This window comes from Prionailurus viverrinus, chromosome C1, assembly GCF_022837055.1.
Source record: "Prionailurus viverrinus isolate Anna chromosome C1, UM_Priviv_1.0, whole genome shotgun sequence".
Classification (NCBI taxonomy): Eukaryota; Metazoa; Chordata; class Mammalia; order Carnivora; family Felidae; genus Prionailurus; species Prionailurus viverrinus.
This window is the reverse complement of record NC_062568.1, coordinates 16,704,953-16,725,396: the sequence shown is the minus strand read 5'-3', so window position 1 is coordinate 16,725,396 and position 20,444 is coordinate 16,704,953. Positions and strand designations below refer to the sequence as shown.

The 20,444-nt window shown below is 40.2% G+C and overlaps 1 protein-coding gene across 1 annotated transcript in view; it reads left to right on the top strand.

Moving 5' to 3' along the window:
• The first annotated feature begins 4,465 nt into the window (after positions 1-4,465).
• The window catches only part of ATIC (5-aminoimidazole-4-carboxamide ribonucleotide formyltransferase/IMP cyclohydrolase), a 28,473-nt gene continuing 12,494 nt past the window's right edge, over positions 4,466-20,444 (top strand). The window contains exons 1-8 of the mRNA XM_047871552.1: positions 4,466-4,632; positions 4,936-5,062; positions 8,569-8,645; positions 9,556-9,622; positions 13,294-13,382; positions 13,941-14,092; positions 14,420-14,576; positions 19,599-19,724. Of these exons, the coding sequence (XP_047727508.1) occupies positions 4,614-4,632; positions 4,936-5,062; positions 8,569-8,645; positions 9,556-9,622; positions 13,294-13,382; positions 13,941-14,092; positions 14,420-14,576; positions 19,599-19,724 (814 nt within the window). The 5' untranslated portion in view covers positions 4,466-4,613. The remainder of the gene's footprint in view (positions 4,633-4,935; positions 5,063-8,568; positions 8,646-9,555; positions 9,623-13,293; positions 13,383-13,940; positions 14,093-14,419; positions 14,577-19,598; positions 19,725-20,444) is intronic.

Genomic DNA, 20,444 nt, shown 5'->3' with positions numbered 1-20,444 from the left:
GATGCAGCTCAACCTCACAATTCGTGAGGTCATGATCTGAGCTGAAATCAAGAGTCAGAGGCTTAACTTACTGAGCCACCCAGGAGCCTCTCAGTCAATATTTTTTGAGTGAATCCGAGAGTAAGTAAATAGTATCCTTGGTAAATATTCATCAGATGAACACTTGCCATATCAAATTTTTTTAATTATACTATTGGCTACTAGATTAATTATATGAAGACCAAACAATTAAAATCCACATGTACTCCTAGGGTATTGAATGCTTGCTTGAACAAATTTCCTTTTTTTGGCCTTCTGACCTCATCTATTCATTGGGTCTAATGTGTCTTCTTTCAGGCTTAAACTACTACTTCAGTGTCATTAACTTTACAAATTTATCTTTAGCTTCACATCTATTCCTGATTTGCATTTGTATTTCTAAATTTTTAAAAATATTTTGGGGAGAGCACAAGCAGAGTAGGGGCAGAGTGAGGGGGACAGAGTTAGTGGGTTCTACACTAACAGGCTGATAGCAGTGAACCTAATGTGGGGCTCAAACTCACAAACCAAGAGACCACAACCTGAACCAAAGTCATACACTCAACTGACTGAGCCACCGAGACAGCCCTGCATTTGTAGTTCTAAAAACTTAGTGTATATTTTCATTTTGATGTCCCTCACTGTTTATACTTTAAAATCAACATTTAGAAACTCAAATTTATTTACCCAACCTCTCACATTGACCTCAAACAGACACTGGCAAAACTTTCTTTCTTTCTTTTTTTTTTTTTCAACGTTTTTTTTTTTTAATTTATTTTTGGGACAGAGAGAGACAGAGCATGAACGGGGGAGGGGCAGAGAGAGAGGGAGACACAGAATCGGAAACAGGCTCCAGGCTCTGAGCCATCAGCCCAGAGCCCGACGCGGGGCTCGAACTCACGGACCGCGAGATCGTGACCTGGCTGAAGTCGGATGCTTAACCGACTGCGCCACCCAGGCGCCCCAAAACTTTCTTTTTTTTATGTTGATTATTTGCTTCACTGCTACTCAGATGATCAAGCTAGAAACAATGACGTCTCCCTTATTTCCTTCCATTTTATATTTCCTTTATGCAATTAACCTTCATGTGCTGCTGGTTTTACCTGATTTTGTCTCATACACATCTCTCCTTTTCCATGCTTTCAAGTCTTTGGTTGGGAGTTTGTTAATGCAAAACCTTCTTATCTGGTTTCCCTGCTTCCGGATATTCAATTCACTCTTTGTATCATTGCCATCTTTTACAATTCCAAACAGTTCCCACACCCTTCAAGGAAAATGTTCAGATTTCTTAATATGTCATAAGAGAGTTTAACCTCTAGATCAGAGAGGGATTTTGTAGACAATACTTAATCCTATTACCCAAACTCCTGGGAATCGCTTCACACGGCAAACTACATCCACACGAGTGGGTAAACTCTTGCTTGGAATAAGTTAGCTCAAAATGGAGCAGCTTTACTAATCCTTAGAGGCCAGAGGAAATTCCAGGTTTAAAAACGCGATAGAGGCTTTTTAGAGAAAGTGTTACGTTTACACAAGAAACCAATAGCAAATAGGCAAAACAGATTAAAGCACACTTGAGGAACCGAAATCACTTATAAATATATTAGATATTTTTAGATACAGTAGTCCCCCCTACTGTTCCAAAACCCCTGGTGGATGCCTGAAACCATGGAGGGTACTGAACCCTATACACAGTATGTTTTTTCCTTTACGTAACAATGATAGAGTTTAATTTATAAATTAGTCACGAGAGATTAACAACAACTAATAATAAAATAGAACAACTATGACAATATACTGTAGTAATAGTTATATAAACTTTGCTCTTTCAAGATATTTGACTATTCTGTACTCACACTTATGATGATGCGAGATGATAAAATCCCTACGTGACGCGATGATGATGACGTAGCAACTGTGAGGTAGAGCTAGCGTACTATTGATCTTCTGCTGATTCGTCATAAGGAGGCTCATCTGCTTCCCTGCAGCAGTTGGCCTCGGATAACAAACTGCGGAAAGCGCAACCACAGGTAAGGGGGAACTACCGTATATAAAGATGATCCCTGGGTCTTCAAGCTTCCTTCTGGACGGGTGTCAAGTAAGAGAAGAAATGAAAATGTAACTATTATAGTGCATGCATGTCTTTTCTGTCTTAAACAGTAATGCTAGTGATAGAGGAATTCAACATCTCCCATTTCTAATACACTGGCTTGCTTGTGACTAGCATCTTTGAGGAGGCTGTATTCTGAAGCCCAAAGAGATACACATTTATTTACCTGCATCAGGTGAATGGAACAAAAAAAGAAATTACAAGTTCTTTCTTACCTACATCAGTCATTTTGCAGTTTGTGCTTACTTTTTATTTATTTATTTTGAAAGAGAGAGCATGCACGTAAGCAGAGGAGGGGGAGCGAGAGAGAGAGAGAGAGAGAGAGAGAGAGAGAGAGAGAGAATCCCAAGCAGACTCTGTACTGCCAGTGCATAGCCCAACACAGGGCCCAAACTCATGAACCATGAGATCATGACCTGACCCAAAATCAGCTCAACCGACTGAGCCTCCCAGGAACCCTACAGTTTGTACTTTCAACAGATTAATTTGCTTCTTACGATCTGAAGTAGACTGCAGAACAAATATTATATCCATATTACATAACAGGTAACTATGGTCCTAAAGTTGGAGTCATGTGGCCAGGATCACAAAGCTAGCCAAAAATTCATTTACTCATCTTGCCATTTACATATGAGGTGATTATCAAGTCTGAACTTGAAGACCACGGAAGTATTCGTCAGAATTCATTTTAGTAAACATCTTTAAATGAAAAAGCTGTGTCTTGGTCTGGAACCCACGGTCCATTCTTTTTTAGTACCTAGGACAACATTCCAAAAGACCACTACAAAAATCAGTTTAATCCCATGTTTTCTCGTTATATTAACATATTCTCATTGTACCTAACTATGTATCTATACCTTCATTCCATCATGAGCCCCTTAAGGATAGTGATTAGGTAATATTCATCTGCCACTCAGGCAGAAAGGGCTCAATAAATATTTATTAAATATTTGAAATTCACAAGTAGGAAAAACATCCAATGCCTAAATACTACTTACTTTTCTCTTATCACTAATTTCAGCATTATTTTCTCCTCTCTCTGCTTTCTATTTCCTATGAAAACCTAATGGTGACTGAGCAGTGAGATTTCCTTTATTATTAGCTATGAACCTTGTCTCTTTTTTTAATTTTTTTTTAATGTTTATGTATTTTTGAGAGAGAAAGAGAGAGAGAGACAGAGAGTGAACAGGGGAGGGGCAGAGAGAGACACACACACACAGAATCAGAAGCAGGCTCCAGGCTGCCAGCACACAGCCCGATGGAGGGCTCAAACTCACAAACTGTGAGACTGTGACCTGAGCTGAAGTCTGATGCCCAACCGGCTGAGCCACCCAGGCGCCCCTGAACCTTGTCTCTTTAAATTCAAAGTTGGCAAACACAATCTGAAGACACTGTGCTAATCTTAATATTTCTTTCAGAAATGTGAGATATTCAGAGCAAGAAGTTCACATATTCAGAGCTCTTGATTCTGGCCAATAGATACTCATTTGGGTGAGTAAAAAAGCTTGGAAGAATTACAGAGGGTACCAGAAAAAAAACACAAATAAATAGCATATAGGTAATAAGAAAATACTCTCTTTTCTGCATCTGTGAGCCCTAGACTAAGAATAAAAGATAAGCAGTACTATTTTATAATATAATCCTAAGAAGGAACACTTAAAAAAATCTCTGTAAACAGCAATATGAATTTATGTTGTTGCAAAGGTGTTATTTGCCAAATGAAACGAGTGTGCAGTGTTGCTTTTCCTATTTTTAATGAATTAAGAAAGATGTCCTCCCTTCCCCCTTAACCGTTATCATTCCTTTCATCCAGGCTAAGTCAAGTATTATTTACTGATGCAAGCCAGTCACCACCTTTAAGCAGATCTCAGACTATTTCAAAATGTAGAATCAAAAACTTAAACAAGTGTCCATTTCACTGTTTTGCCTCTATTACGTGAACCGTGGTGTCAATCGCTTAATCTTTAACCATCAGGTCTTCATTTTATTTATTTTTTTAAATCTATTAAAACGGAGTAGGTGATTGCTAAGATGCTTTCTTCCTTCGCCGCTGTAGGTATTATTCCTTGTGTTGCTCGTTTTCTGTCCCAGTGCTTTTGACACTGCTGGCCGCGTTCCAGCGTCTGGGGACAGGCTGTTGGCATTTGCTCCTGAGGTCCTGTGCCGCCTCACTTTTGCGGAAAGGGACAAGTCACGCTTAGAACGTGAGATTGCCACGGTGATCCCTTCAAGTTCCGGGCCTAGGAAGGCCAGCGCCAACCTGGCTGCGCCTTCCCCTTCCACCCCAGGCTCCAATTTCAAGCCTGAAATTGACAGGGCGGGGGCGCCCGGAAGGGCGGCTGGGTCACGTGGCAGGTCAGGTGACCGCCCGGCGCGCCTCTCTTGCCTGATCGCGCGCGTTCTGGGCACTCGGCGCCCCTCCGCACGTGGCGTGCCCGCAGCTGCCCTCGCTCGTCCGGGACCCCGCAGCCCGCAGCCCGCAGCCATGGCACCCGGCCAGCTCGGTGAGCCCCTCGCGCGCCCTCGCGGAGCCACGCCCTCCGCGTCCCTTCCCCGCGGCGTCCTCAGCCCACAATGGCGGCGCCGGGCTGCGCGCAGTGACTGCAGGCTTGTGGTCCGTTCGCGGTAGCGCGGCTGGCAGGTGTCTGACCCGGGGGAGGCTCCGGGTTAGGCCCGGCCAGTGTGGGCCGCCGTGATGGCCTTGAGTTTCGTGACCGTCCTCCCAGCCGATCCCCCCACTCCCCAAGGCCTGGAAGGGCTTCGTGTAATGTACTGCGAGTAGTGAGGGGAGATGTCTTCTGTTTCAGCCTTATTTAGTGTCTCTGACAAAACGGGCCTCGTGGAATTTGCCAGAAACCTAACTTCTGTTGGTTTGAATTTGATCGCTTCTGGAGGGACTGCAAAAGCTCTCAGGGATGCAGGTCTGGCAGTCAGGTAAGGCACAGCTTAGTTTTTAAGGTAAGTCCAATCCGAGGAACGGAGTGTGATCACGTTGACCAGAAAGGAATGCACTCCGGGCGCAGAGACTGAAAGAAGTCATTTACTCCTTCCAGCAGTGTTGGGAGGTTGGCACACTACTTACACACTTTGCAGAAGAGGAAAGTGAGGCTCAGATTTAGTAACTTGTGCTCAAGTTTACAGAGCACCGTGAGGAGTTAAGGGTTGAAGCCCCAGGAGACCCCATTTCAGAGCCCTCTTTCTTAGCCCCTTCCTATAGAAAATTAATTTAGGCGGGCTATTTGTTATTAAAGAAAAACCCAGATTACCTGATTCACGCGATTCACGTGATATGTTTGGACTGGCTCTGTAGTGAAACTGTTGACATTGTTAAGATTCAAGTCTTCCTGCGTCCCCTTACCACCTCTTAATGATATGAAGGCGCGGGTCTTTCATTCATTCCCTTCTTCACAAGCTGTTCCTTACCTGGCTAAGTGATGGGAAGAAGGAATGGGTAAAATATAAATCAGCTGCCGTTCCTGACCCCAAGGAGCTGGCATTCTGGTGGGAGAGTGAGGAGGTAACTACTGAGGGGTAGAAAATGAATGAGGCTGTAGGACAGCTCTAATAAATGGCAGTGACTTTTTTTTCCTTTAAGTTTATTTATTTTGAGAGAGACAGAGACTGCAAGTGGGGAAGGGGCAGAGAGAGAGGGAAAGGGAGAGTTCCAAGCAGGCTCCACAGTGCCAGCACAGAGCCCAACGTGGGGCTCCAACTTGTGAAACCGTGAGATCATGACCCAAGCCCAAACCGAGAGTCAGATGCTCAACTGACTGAGCCACCCAGGCGCCCCTGGATTACTACCTTTTTCATTGTGTAATCCTGCCTTCTGTAGCCAGCTTTCCTAAATTTGACAAGTTCAGATGGCGAGAATGCTTTATTTTCTTTATTAAATAAATGCTTTCTATTTTCCAAAGTCTTTTTGCATCATCTCTCTGATGTTCTCATAAGAACCCTGTAAGAATCGTGAAAGACAGGCCAGCCTTTTCTGAAGAGCAGCAGGGTGAGAATCCAGTATCTCGGCTGTTCTTTCTTTTGGAGCATGATGGATGCTGGTGTAGTTGGACCTTTCAAATTAAGCAAGCTCCTCTTCTGTAGCCTATTTTTCTCCACCAAACTTTGTATCATGGGACCATTTCAGACATAATCAAAAGTAGAAAAAGGTAACGAGTCTTCATGTTGCATATCCATTCTTCAGTTTAAATACTTGGCAGCTGTGGAGTCTTGTTTGATCTCTGCCTCTACTCCTCGCTTACCTCCATTATAACTATGTATTTCTTACAAATTGGGAATGTAAATGTATTTCTCTCCCATTAGAGCGTGAGACTGTTCACACTTCATATTATACACACACACACACACACACACACACACACACACACACACACACACTGTCACGTAATCCTAACAACTTTTCAGTGTAGGTAGTATTATCCCCATTTAATAAATAAGGAAACTGAGGCACAAAGAAGTTAGGTAACTTGCCCGAGTTCGTAACAGTTAACACAGCTAGTAAAAGGCAGAGCCAAGATTTTATCCCAGGAAGTTAACCTGGAGGTTGAGGTAAACTGATGAGATTTTAATTGGTGACTCTACAGCAGTGGGCATACCGAGACTCTTTGAAGACTGCAGCTGCTGCATGCAAATTCTGGAATACAAAGGAGCAACAGGATTTTTAATGACCCCACGTGGTTTTTCATTCTAAGAATAGATCTGCCTTCTCTGTTCTTAGCAATCATCCTCAGTTGGAGAAACTGGATTTTATTTCCCGAATGCCAGGAAAGGGAATTTTGAATTGGACAACATGTCACCAGTTTTTTTTTTTTTGTTTTTTTTTTGTTTTTTTTTTGGGACAGAGAGAGACAGAGCATGAACGGGGGAGGGGCAGAGAGAGAGGGAGACACAGAATCGGAAACAGGCTCCAGGCTCTGAGCCATCAGCCCAGAGCCCGACGCGGGGCTCGAACTCACGGACCGCGAGATCGTGACCTGGCTGAAGTCGGACGCTTAACCGACTGCGCCACCCAGGCGCCCCAACATGTCACCAGTTTTTAGTGTATGTTGGAACTGTGTGAGTCATTAGTCAAACACCAGTCATCTGCAGATGGCCCCTCATGGGAGACTGTACCCAGGAAATTCTGTATCCTATTGGAATTTGCTGCTTTAGTTTTTTTTTAATGTTTATTTTTGAAAGGGGCGGGGAGGGGCAGAGAGAGGGAGACAGGATCTGAAGCAGACTGTGCACCTGCAGCAGTGAGAATGATGTGGGGCTCGAACTCACAAACCCACAAGATCATGACCTAAGCTGAAGTCTGATGCTCAACCAACTGAACCATGCAGGTGCCCAGGAATTTGCTGCTTTAAAATATTTATTTTTTTTTTATTATAAAGGCAGTGTATGTTGGTTGTAGAAAATTTGAAAAATGTAGAAAATTATAATGAAGGTAATAAATAGTTTATAATCCTGTTTAACAGTTGATATGCTTCCAGTGTTTTTATAAACATCTGTTTAATTTCATAGCTCGTACAGAAGATAGTTTTGCTTCTTGATTTTGTTCACCTAACATATTGTCAGCATTCTTCATGTCATTAAAATTTGCTTGTAAATCAGGCTGGGGAATAGGGGAGTTCATGTCAGTTTGGTGATAATGAATCGATATTTAAACATTGTTTTGCATTTGGCCCTTTGTCAAAGTTTGAGATTGTTTTTTCCAGCTTTTTTTTCTGTGTGAAATTTTTAACATTTTACATAGATCTATTAATTCTTTGTTTAATGCTTTGAATGCACGCCTTACGTATTTAATTTTAGTAGTTCTGTGATTTTTTTAAATGCTCAAACCTTTGGGGGTACCCTGGTGGCTCAGTCAGTTCAGTGTCTGATTCTTGATTTCGGTTCAGGTCACGATCTCACAGTTCATGGGATCGACCCCCACGTCAGGCTCTGAACCTGTTTGGGATTCTCTCTTTCCCTCTCTCTCTGCCCACCTCGATTGTATGTGCACGCTCTCTCAAAATAAATAAATAAACTTTTTTTTTTTAATAATCAGACCTTTGATTCATTGGGAATTTATTTTTATGTGGAGTAAACTCGGATTATTCCAATTACGAATATCACTTTACTAAAACACAATGTTTTATTTTCCCACTCATTTGATATGTCATCTTTATGCTTGTTTATTCTTAAAACTGAATTCTTGTTTTTACTTTAGTCTGCTTCTGAGATATTTAGGGGATTGTTAGTGCTTTTTTGTATATACTGCTAAATTAGTTTTCAGTTGAATGCATGGCTTACAATTCAGTTTCTGAATTCTGAAAATTAAGGCCCTGAAAAATCCCCCCCAAATGAGAACTGTGTACATAATGTTGAAAGATGCTTTGGAATAGCATAAAATGGAAAAATGACAGTTCAGCGGAAACAGCAATATTCTGTTCATCTATTTTCAGAGATGTCTCCGAGCTGACGGGATTTCCTGAAATGTTAGGGGGGCGTGTGAAAACCTTGCATCCTGCAGTCCATGCTGGTAAGTGGTTGGTACCTTCAATTCAAAACAATCAGTGGTCTTCAGGAATATTTTGGTTGACTACTTTATAGAATAAATGAGGAAAAAGGCAGGTCATAAGCCCCCCCAAAAATTACCTGTGAGTCTGTATTGGCTTTGTCACATTTGCTGCTAAAGTTCATACTACGTTAGACCCTGTTTAGAATCTAGAATGCTTTATTATGCGATGGATTCACATCGTTTTCCTCTGCTTGCTTTTAGTCCTGATAACTAAAAGTGTTATTTCCTTCTGTAGTTAATGAAAATGTTTCAGTTTCTTGTGTGAAAAGACTTATTACACTCCACACTTAGGATAAAGTATCACAGTGTAACTGACTATCAAAATAATTCTTTTTCAAAGTGCTTTAGTTTTGTTTATTCATCTGAGACCAAGAGTTACATATTAACCGAAAACGGTAAGAGATAGGTATATTGCTAATTACAGTTATAGTAAAATTTGGCAGAATAAAATCCTTAGGCTAAGGAGGATCACCAGACAAGCCACTTACTTTTGGGAGCACATAGATTAATGGAACTGGCAATGGTTATGTGAAAATTCCTTTTACACTTTGTTGCTTAAGAAAAGGGGGAATAATCGGTGTGCCTGGCTGACTCACTTGGTATAGCATGCAGCTCTTGATCTCAGGGTTGTGAGTTCAAGCCCCATGTTGGGTATAGAGATGACTTAAAAATGAGAAATCTTAAGAAAAGGGAAAATGAGGAACTTATAACAAAGCTTTTTAAATATGCCCACTAATCTTTCACTATTTTGTTTTCTTTATTAGGCAGTATTAGAGGGTTTAACTTGATTGATGGGACTATATTGGAAAGAAGTACTTTATTATAATGTGTTTTTTTTTTTTAACTTAATACTTTAACTTTGTTAAATTAGGAATCTTGGCTCGTAATATCCCAGAAGATAATGCTGACATGGCTAGACTTGATTTTGATCTTATCAGGTAAAAATTCTGGAGTTGAAATTTTAATACGTTGAGAATCAAAGACTGTAAGCATGACAAACATGGTGCCCCCCTTTTAAGACTAAGGTTAACATTAGGTTTAGTTTTCTGTTCACTCACTATAAACGTTTATTGAATACCTTCTATGTGACATTGTACATACGTGAGCATTTTTAGTTCTGCCAAGTTTATATTACCAAAATTCATGTTTAAACTAAAACAAAGGGGCGCCGGGGTGGCGCAGTCGGTTAAGCGTCCGACTTCAGCCAGGTCACGATCTCGCGGTCCGTGAATTCGAGCCCCGCGTCAGGCTCTGGGCTGATGGCTCAGAGCCTGGAGCCTGTTTCTGATTCTGTGTCTCCCTCTCTCTCTGCCCCTCCCCCGTTCATGCTCTGTCTCTCTCTGTCCCAAAAATAAATAAACGTTCAAAAAAAAAAGAAAATTTTAAACTAAAACAAAAAGAAAACAACAAAAAGAACTTTTTTTAAAAGAAATTATGACCTACATTTTGATACATATTAACAGTGTACTTATTTGCATAAAAATATGCACTGTTTCTTTTCGACGTATATAACTTTACTCAGATAAAATTTCTATACCATATAATTTCCCAATTTAAAACACAATTTAGGGGCGCCTGGGTGGCTCCGTCGGTTGGGCGTCTGACTTCAGCTTAGGTCATGATCTCACGATTTGTGAGTTCGAGCCCCGCATCGGGCTATGTGCTGACAGCTCAGAGCCTGGAGCCTGCTTTAGATTCTTTGTCTCCCTCTCTCTCTGCCCCTCCCCTGCTCACACTGTCTCTGTCTCTCTCAAAAATAAAATGTTAAGAAAATTAAAGAAAAAATACAATTTAGTGTTATTTAGTAGATTCAGAGTTGTACAGCCATCACCACAGTTAAAATTAGAACATATTCATCATCCCCCTCACCCCCAAACCCCCATACCCATTAGCATTCATTCTTCATTTCCCCCCAAATTTCTAACCCTATGTAACCATAAATCTGTTTTCTCTGTCTGAATTTATCTGTAGAGGTATATCATACCAATAGAACCAGATAATGTGGGGTCCTTGGATTTCTTAGCATGTTTTCAAGGTTCATCCATGTTCTAGTATGTCTTAATACTTCATTTTTTTATTACTAAAAAATAACCTATTGTATAGATATATCCTATTTTATTTATTGTTTTATCAGTTGATGGGCATTTGGATTCTTTTCACATTTTGTATATTAGGAATGAGGCAGTCATGAGCATTCACGTACAAGTTTTTGTATGGATGTGTGTTTTTACTTCTTTTGGTTATATACCCAGGAGTGGAATTCCTTGGTCATCTGGTAACTGTGTTTAACCTTTCTAGAAGCTGCTATACTGTTTTTCAAGGTGCTGATCATTTTACATTCCCTGTAGTAGTATAGGATGTTTCTGCACATCCCCACCAACATCTGTTAGCTAGCCTTTTGATTCTAGTGGTTCTGGTGGGTATAATGTGGCATCTCATTGTGATTATTACTGGCCTTTCTTAGTGATGTTGAACATCTTTTCATTTGCTCATTAGCCATTTTGTATAGCCTGTTGCAATCCTTTGCCCATTTTTTAATTGTTTTTAATAACTTTATTATTAAGCTGTAAGAGTTCATTTTATCCTATTAGGTGGATTGTTTTTTCCTTTCTGTAATGGTGTCCTTTGACTATCACAAAAGCTTTAAGTTTTGATGTCCACTTTACTTTTTCTTTGTTGTTTGTGCTTTTGGTGTTATATTTAAAAAGCGGTGGCATAATCCAAGATAATAAAGATGTAAGAGTTTTCAGTTTTAGCTCTTATGCTTAGGTCTTTGATTTTTTTTTAAGTTATTTTTTACATATGGGTGTGAGTTAGAGGTCCAACTTCATTCTTCTGTATGTGGCTGTCCAATTGTCCCAGCATCGTTTGTTGAAAAGACTTCTTTCAGAACCCCATTGAATGGTCTTGGACACTTGGCCTATATCTCTGTCATTAAGCCAGCACCACATCATTAGTTTTATCTTTGTGGCAAGTTTTGAAATTGAGAAGTGTGAGTCCTCCAACTTTGTTGGTCTTTTTCAAGATCATTTTGGACATTCAGGGTTTCTTGCATTTCCACACGAATTTTGGGGTCAGCTTGCCCATTTCTGCAAAAACCCGGAGTTGGAGTTTCATAAGGATTGTATTGAATCCGTATATCAATTTGGGAGATGTTGCCATCTGAATATTGAGGGATAAACTGGGGTGGCTTTTCATTTGTTTAGATTCTTTAATTTTTTCAACAATGTTTTGTACTCTTTAGCACCCACGCGTTATGCCTTTGTTAAATTTATTCTTAAATAGTTTTTGTTTTTGTTTTTGATTGTACTGTTAGTAAAATTGTTTTCTTAGTTTCACTTTCGAGTTATTCATTGCTGATGTGTGTATAGTTCAGTTAATTGTATGTCCTACAGCCTTGCTGAATTCAGAGATAATAGTTTTTGTGTGTATGTGTGTGAAATACCTTGATTTTCTATATACAAGATAGTGTCATCTGCTAATAGAGATACCTTTACCTCTTCCTTTCCAATCTTGATGCTTTTTATTTAATTTTCTTTGTTAATTGACCTGACTAGAACCTCTAATACGATTTTGAATAGTGGTGGTGAGAGTGGACATCCTTGTGTTGTTCTTGATCTTAGGAGAAAGCATTCAACCTTTTGCCTTTAAATATGATGTTAGCTATGGGTTTTAGGGTTTTTCTTAACTACCTTTTATCATGTTAAACAAGTTCTTTTCTATTTGTTGAGTGTTTTTATCATGAGTGGATGTTCAGAATACTTTTTGTGCATCTGTTGAGGTAGGTGGGTTTTTGTCCTTTGTCTTATTGACATGGGCTATTACATTAACTGGTTTTTAGATAGCAAACCAACCTTACGTTCCTGGGGTAAACCATACTTGCTGCCATGTGTGCTTCTTTCTGTGTTTTGTTGGATTCAGTTTGCTAGGTTTTTGTTGAGGAATTTTTTGTTTTTATCAGTTTTTACCAGTTTTTACCAGTTGTGCTTATTTCACTGGGTGTGAACCTGCCCACAGAGCCCCTCACGTTGCAGGCCCGGGCACAGAACTCTACTCCACTGGTTAATTTTAGATTAGTTTTGTATCTTAAATTATTCTTTTGGCCTTACTGTTGCTGTCGTTGTATATGATCTCTCTGAAGACAAAACAAATACTTCACCCTTAGAGTGGTCTATCCTTTTTCATCATTATACCTAACCCGTTGGAAATAGAGTCTAAAATTGAATGTCGAAGGTAATAGTGATTGTATTCCAAAATGAGGATGTTATCTACAGCCTTGTATTTTGCATTTCTGTTAAAATTTAACCAAATTTTTTAATGACTGGATCATATCATAGGAGCTAAGTGTACCTGGACAGCAACGTTGCAAAATGATTTAGGGGAAATATGTTTTGAGAGTACCTGCTGACCAAAGCCACTTATATTTACCTATGTTCTGCAACAGTGGGAGCTCCTGATGTCTCAACATACTTTTTAGAATTCTAAAATGCCAGGCTTATATTTTACATCTTTAGACTCTTTGGTCTTGTTAAAGCTGCTGACTGACTTACATGTAAACCCCATAAAGTTTGTGTTTCTAATGGCAGCTAAATCCTTTTTTTTGGCTTAGGGTTGTCGTCTGTAATCTGTATCCCTTTGTGAAGACAGTGGCTTCTCCAGATGTAACTGTTGAACAGGCTGTTGAGCAGATTGATATTGGTAAGTTAGAAAAAACATATTTGAAGACTGACGGGAGGATTATTATATCTTATTTATTTATTTTTGGACTATTTACATTTATTTATTTTTACTTTTTGCGTTTTTTATTTATTATTTTTTAGAGAGGGAGAGGCGGGTCTGGGGGTCGGGGGGCGGAAAGAGAATCTTAAACATGCTCCGTGCTTGTGGAGCCCAACGTGGGGCTCGATCGCGTGTCTCTGGGATCATGACCTGAGCCAAAATCAAGAATCGGATGCTCAACTGACTGAGCCACCCAGGTGCTCACTGGCTGTTTACATTTTAAAAGATATTTTGTTTTGATGTTCACTGAAAATCAAAAAGTTGAGAGAGCAGAAAATAGTTACTGCTCCCAGATTGTGTTCCGGGATGACCATAATTCATCTATATTTTCTAAGCTCTTTCTTTATATAGAAATACCTCTGGGGTACATTTTCCTTATTTTTTTTAAGGCAAAAGTTAAGGTAGAAATACGTATACAGTGACTTTATTTAAAGGAGGTTAAAGTCCTGGAAATACAAATTGTCTTGTTCTTCTAAGGTGGAGTAACCCTCCTGAGAGCAGCAGCCAAAAACCACGCTCGAGTAACAGTAGTATGTGAACCTGAGGACTATGTGGCCGTTTGCACAGAGATGCAGAACTCCGACAGTAAAGACACCTCCTTGGAGACTAGACGCCAGTTAGCCTTGAAGGTGGGGATGCACTTTTATCGAGCAAAGTGTTTGCCAAACCAAATGGTGTTCAGTTTTTAAAGACCATGTCACTCATCAGGCCTCTGCTTGGAGCTGAAATCCTTTTCCTATAAGTGAAGAGAACCAAGCATTTCAGAGGTATAATGTCAAAAAGTTGAAAGACACTTGGATAGAGAATGATTTGTTGTGTTCTTTAGTGATAGTGGGTGTCTTTCTTGCACAGACGTGTGTGGGAAGGAGTGTGGTTTGCTCTGTGCTACCTGAAACCCTCTCGCCCCAACTTTGGTAAATGCTGCTGGTATTTCACAAAACTTACCCTTTTTGTAGGCTTTCACTCATACAGCACAATATGATGAAGCGATTTCAGATTACTTCAGGAAACAGTATAGTAAAGGAATATCTCAGATGCCCTTGAGGTATGGAATGAATCCTCACCAAACTCCTGCCCAGTTATACACGCTGAAGCCCAAGCTTCCCATCACAGGTAAAGGCTGTGTGTTAGGTGGCATAGTTTGCTGTGTGTGGGTGTGTGTGTCTTTCTCTGTATTATATCTGATGTGGTTCGCATTGAAAAGGTAAATGAAATTACATCATGCCTTTCAAAGCCACTGGAAGTCTGAGGTGCTAGGTGTTCTCATGAACAAAATCTGTTGAGACAGTCATGGGTTCTGGAGAGAGGTCAGTTGGAGATGGAGTTTGAAATGTCCTTGGCATATAGATGATTTTGAAGATGTGGGACAGGATGGATGGATTTCCTAGAAGAGGTCGAGATGTGGAGGGACCAGCTGATGAACACAAGGCTAGAAGACCAGCAGGGCTCCAGCTGGTTTGGAGTGCTGCTAAGAACAGGAAAGTGACTGTTTGATCCCGGAAAAATTTCATGAAGCAATTTTCTTGGAATGATGGTTCTGGAAGCCCAGTTGAAGTTGGCTGAGATAGGAATGTGAGGTTAGGAGATAACAATAATAAAGATAGTTCTTTGAACAGGAAAATCAGTTAGGACTTCCATGGGTTTGTAGAATTAAAAGAGGCTTTTCACTTTTTTGTCCTGTTTTATTCTTGAGGTGGGCATTAGAACACGTGCTGCTGTCTGGTCGGGAACGGGGCGGGGTGGGTTGCATGCGTGCAGAGGGCAGGGGAGAGAGTTGTGTGTGTGAAGCCCTTGGGTAGGAGTGCTGGCCTCGGGTGACCATGAGGACAGCTCTCTTCGTACACTGGGAAGGCAGGGCGAGAGCACGCTTGTTGGTACATGGGGTGGCAGGAAGATGCGGGTACTCCTGTCTGCTTCTCCTTTCCCTTGTTACCAGCAGAGAGAGAGGAGCAGGGAGCAGGGTGGGAGATTTGAGGAGAATTTCAAATACTCCTTTCCTTCCCCTTCTTCCCATTCACTGGATCCAGTCCTATTTTTACCCTACTTCAGATACATTTGGAATCTCTTCTAACACTGTGCCAGCCCCCTCAGTCACCCCAAAAGTCTCCAGACTGCAACAATCTAATTCTCTCTGCTTTGTCTTTTCTACTCATGGCAGAATAATCTTAACCATGTAAATCAGGTGATGTTACACCCAATTTGAGACCATACATTGGCTTTCCTTCCCACTTGAATGCCTGTGCAGGTAACAAACCCTGTTATCTGACTGCTCTTCCGTGGCAGCCTTCCCCAACCCCAAGCTCCTCAGCGCCTTGTTTCCATTTGGTCCACAGGCACAGTGTCTGCGGCCTTTGCTCCGGTCTTTGAGGTCTTTTTTGCCATTCAGATAATCACCTTAAAGTCACCTCCTCAAAGTTTTCTCTGATCACCCAGACTGAAGTAGCTGCCCATCACACTTTTCTCATAACACTACTTGGTTGCATATACAGTAAAACCTTGGTTTGCGAGCATAATTCATTCTGGAAACATGTTTGTAATCCAAAGCACTTGTATATCAAAGTGAATTTCCCCATGAGAAATAATAGAAACTGAGACAATTTCTTCCCCAACTGGAAAATACTCATATAAAAATGATTACAATAAAGAAAATACAAAATACAAAGAAAAATAAATTAACCTGTACTTACTTTGAAAACCTTCATTGCTCATGTGAAGGAGATGAGAGAGGAGGGTTATTGTGTAGGATGACTTTTGACTATCACTAAGGGAATCACTGCTGTCTATTGGCTCAGTGGCATCTTCTTTTTATGCAACTTGAACAAGGCACCTATGTAATGACACTTGGTTTTGCCTCCTTTTGAGGATTTCATGGAAAGTTGACACTGCATTGTCCTTAAGCAGATTCATCGCTCACACTGCTGTGGCTTTATTTGAGTGGTGCTTTTCTACAAAATTTTGCACTGTTTCCCACATTTTACATATCTCCCTAATCTCATTGCAAGTGAGGAATTCCTCTGCGTTTTTCTTCTCCTCTGCAGACGAGACACAGACTTAGACTTATAAAGTCTTGCAATTTTGGCCACTCACATAACCTCATTGGTACTTTTCGATGATTTTCTTCTTCCACTGTAATCATCTTCTTACCGCCTTTCTTTTCAACCTTTTTCTGCGTAGGGGCCATTGCATATGCTCACACCGATGTTGACTACAGTACAGTATTAATAAACTCTTGTCATACACTGTATTGAATGTAACTGGCAATAAGGCAGCAGAGGAAAGGGTCTGAATGAAGGAATGAAGCAAAGCATTCCTAAGCTGACTGTTGTGTGGAAAAGCAAAGGACTGTCCAGAGGTGCTTTGAAGTGACAAAAAATACACTGGTGCCAGTTGTGGGCACCTTCCAATGTTCTGAAAAATCCCTGATTTCTGCTAAACACCGCGAGCTGAGATGGAGCATCCGAGGATGGGAGACAATCACCCCACAGTCCTGCAGTGAGAGAGAGAGAGAGAGAGAGAGAGAGAGAGAGAGAGAAGAACCATTATCTTGGTTGTGATCCTGTGACATTTGGAGTCACATACTACTCATTGCAAGACATTGCTCATTTATCAAATTAAAATGTATTAGAAATTTGCTAATTTTGCAAGTTTGCTCGTCTTGTGGGATACTTAGAACAAGTTACTTACAATCCAAGGTTTTACTGTGTTTATGTTTTAATTGTCTCCTCCCATTTAATCATCTTCTCCCGAGAACAGAAACCTCAGCTTTTTTCATAGCTTTTTGTTTATCGCTGCATCCTCAGTACTTAGAATATTGCTTGGCATGTTTCCTAAGTATTTATTGAATGAATACCTGGAAATTTGACATTTTGTATGAATTTTTACGTTTAGATTTCTTAGAAGAAATTCTCGTTTTATTCTCAGGTATTTCCTCCTTATAATGTTTCCCATTTAGATTCTGAGGCAAGAGATACCTCCATGTACTTTCAGTTCCCGTATTTTTCATTTTCAAAAGCTATTTTGGGAGCGCCTGGGTGGCTCAGTCGGTTGGGCGGCCGACTTCGGCTCAGGTCATGATCTCGCGGTCCGTGAGTTCGGGCCCTGCGTCGGGCTCTGTGCTGACAGCTCAGAGCCTGGTGCCTGTTTCGGATTCTGTGTCTCCCTCTCTCTGACCCTCCCCCATTCATGCTCTGTCTCTCTATCTCAAAAATAAATAAACGTTAAAAAAAAAAAAATTAAAAAAAAAAAAAAAGCCATTTTGTTCGTGCCGGTCAAGGGAACTCTTTTTTAGGAACTTTTTTTTTTTTTTTTTTTTTTTTTTTTTTGGTAGATTTTGTCTTTTTTTTTTTTTTTTTAATTTTTTTTTTTTCAACGTTTATTTATTTTTGGGACAGAGAGAGACAGAGCATGAACGGGGGAGGGGCAGAGAGAGAGGGAGACAGAATCGGAAACTGGCTCCAGGCTCTGAGCCATCAGCCCAGAGCCCGACGCGGGCTCCAACTCCCGGACCGCGAGATCGTGACCTGGCTGAAGTCGGACGCTCAACCGACTGCGCCACCCAGGCGCCCCGGTAGATTTTATCTTTTAAAGTAGTTAATAGATTCACAGAAAAATTTCTCAGAAAGTACAGAGAGTTAGTTCCCAGACATTCCCTCCCTCTGCATCTCCTCTCCCCAGTTCCCCCCTTTTACATCTTGTATTAGTATGGTATGTTTGTTAAAATTGAGGAACTAGTATTGATTCATTATTATTAACTAATGTCCACGTTACATTAGGGCTCACTCTTTGTGTTGTGTATTCTGTGGGTTTTGACATGTATAATGTCATATCCGCCTTGACAATATCATGCAGAATAGTTTCACCAACTAAAAATTTCGTCCATTCTACCTCCCTGACTCCTGCTGCCATTCATATTTTTACCATGCCCATAGTTTTGCTGTTTCCATAATGTCATAAGGTTGGAATCATACAGTATGTAGCCTTAACGCTAGCTTGTTTCATTTAGCGGTATGCGTTTAAGTTCCTCTGTGTCTTTTGGTGGCTTGAGAGCTCATTTCTTACTGTTTAACAATATCCCATGGTATAAGGATGTATCATAGTTTATCCATTCACCCCTTGAAGGACATCAAAAATAGAAAGACAATTTTTAACAGTTATAAAAAGTTGCTAAAAACTTTCAAGTCCAGGTTTTTGTGTGGACATGTTTTCAACTCATATGTGTAAGTGTGTAATATTTTCTCTTATCGTTTTCTACTTATTGCCTATTTTGTTTCTTCTTTGGCTCTCCCATAATCTCTATGAAGGCAGTGATTGGGGGATGAGACATTGGGGGCGGGGGGCTAGCTTATTCACTGATAATATTATCCCCATTACCTACAACAGTGCCCAACATTGTTGTAGGCACTCAGTAAATATTTGTCAGAGTTTTATTTTTAGAAGTATGTATTATCCAAGATAATACAAAGGAAATGCAGTTATAAATTGGCTTTTAACTAATGGCTCCCATTTTTTTGTATGTGCTGAATTTATAATTTATATAAATATATATAAATATTTATCTTGCTATTGTCAAGAAAATAGGCAATGAGAAACCCTGAAATTATCATCTTTTTAACTGCATTTTAGGCAGAGCCTACTGAGGCTGGTATAAAAGAGGAAAAATCCAATGCATTTTTCCTCCATCCACAGCTCTTGCATTAGTTTGTAATGTTTTTGTATTGACAAAGTTTACGGATTAGATTTTGTACTACCTCTAGAATTACCATGACTGTTCTTAGTTCTGTACTAAAGTGGATCCCTGACGATCACTGGTCTTGTTCTCCTATTCCTGAAATCACTGTTGGTTTATTTCTAGATTGGCTAGATTTGGTTTCTTCAGTAGCATATAGCATATGGCATATGTGAGTATGTATTGTATGTTCTTTTTGGGCAGGGGGCCAGTGAGGCAGGCTAAGGCTCTAGTGTTTTGGTCTCTGTTTTCATCAGGTTCTTTTATATTTGTGTATATGTCTTTGCCTCTTAATTATACTTCTCTGAAAACATACTCGTGCAGCCTTGACATAGGTTATGTTTTCAGCACTGTATATCTGACTTGATTGATCCTGCTTGGTAACATGTTGTGTATGTTTCCATATGTAGTTCTAAATGGAGCCCCTGGATTTATAAACTTGTGTGATGCTTTGAATGCCTGGCAGCTGGTGAAGGAACTCAGAGAAGCTTTAGACCTTCCTGCTGCTGCCTCTTTCAAACATGTCAGCCCAGCAGGTAAAGCACTGCTTTCTGAATGCTCTGGAACTGTTCAAAATTCACTTTTTAATTTTAGAAAGAATTGACATGTTCTAATGTGAAGTCTCAAACCACTTTTTTCAAGTCTGTTAACAATATTGATATGGTAGCATGACAAAATTTGGTAGTAAATTAACACATAGATGTTATTTATGTGTATGTAATTTTGTAACATTACTGTGAGATAAGGATCAGGAAAATGCTTTTTTATAGTGGAAACATAAAAAATAAAGTAAAATGGTTTAATGCAATATGGCTAAATATTTTTCCACAAGGTTGAAATAGAACTGATACAAAGAAGTTCTAGGGGCACCTTTTCTGTAACTTTTTATAGCCACTGTATAAGATACATTTTTACTTCTATGGCTAAGTCCAATCTAACACATAATTCTTTGAAGCTTATTTGATACTAAGGTGATGTAAACAGGAAAGAAATAAATGGTATGGGTATCAAGCCGGGTGGAGGGAGTCAGTAATGAAGCAAACTAACTTCGTAGATGTGTGGTGCTGGCAGACCCAGTGGTTGTTTTCAAAAGGCAGAGAGAAGAGATTCCCCCCTCCTCCCCCTCCTCTGAAACTGTATTTTTGTTGTTTAATTATCTGGCCAGATTTTTGTGTAATTTGGCATGGACACTAGAAATTATGCTGCATAGACCAGATGTTAAGAAGAGTTGCTTTGGGGCGCCTGGGTGTCTCAGC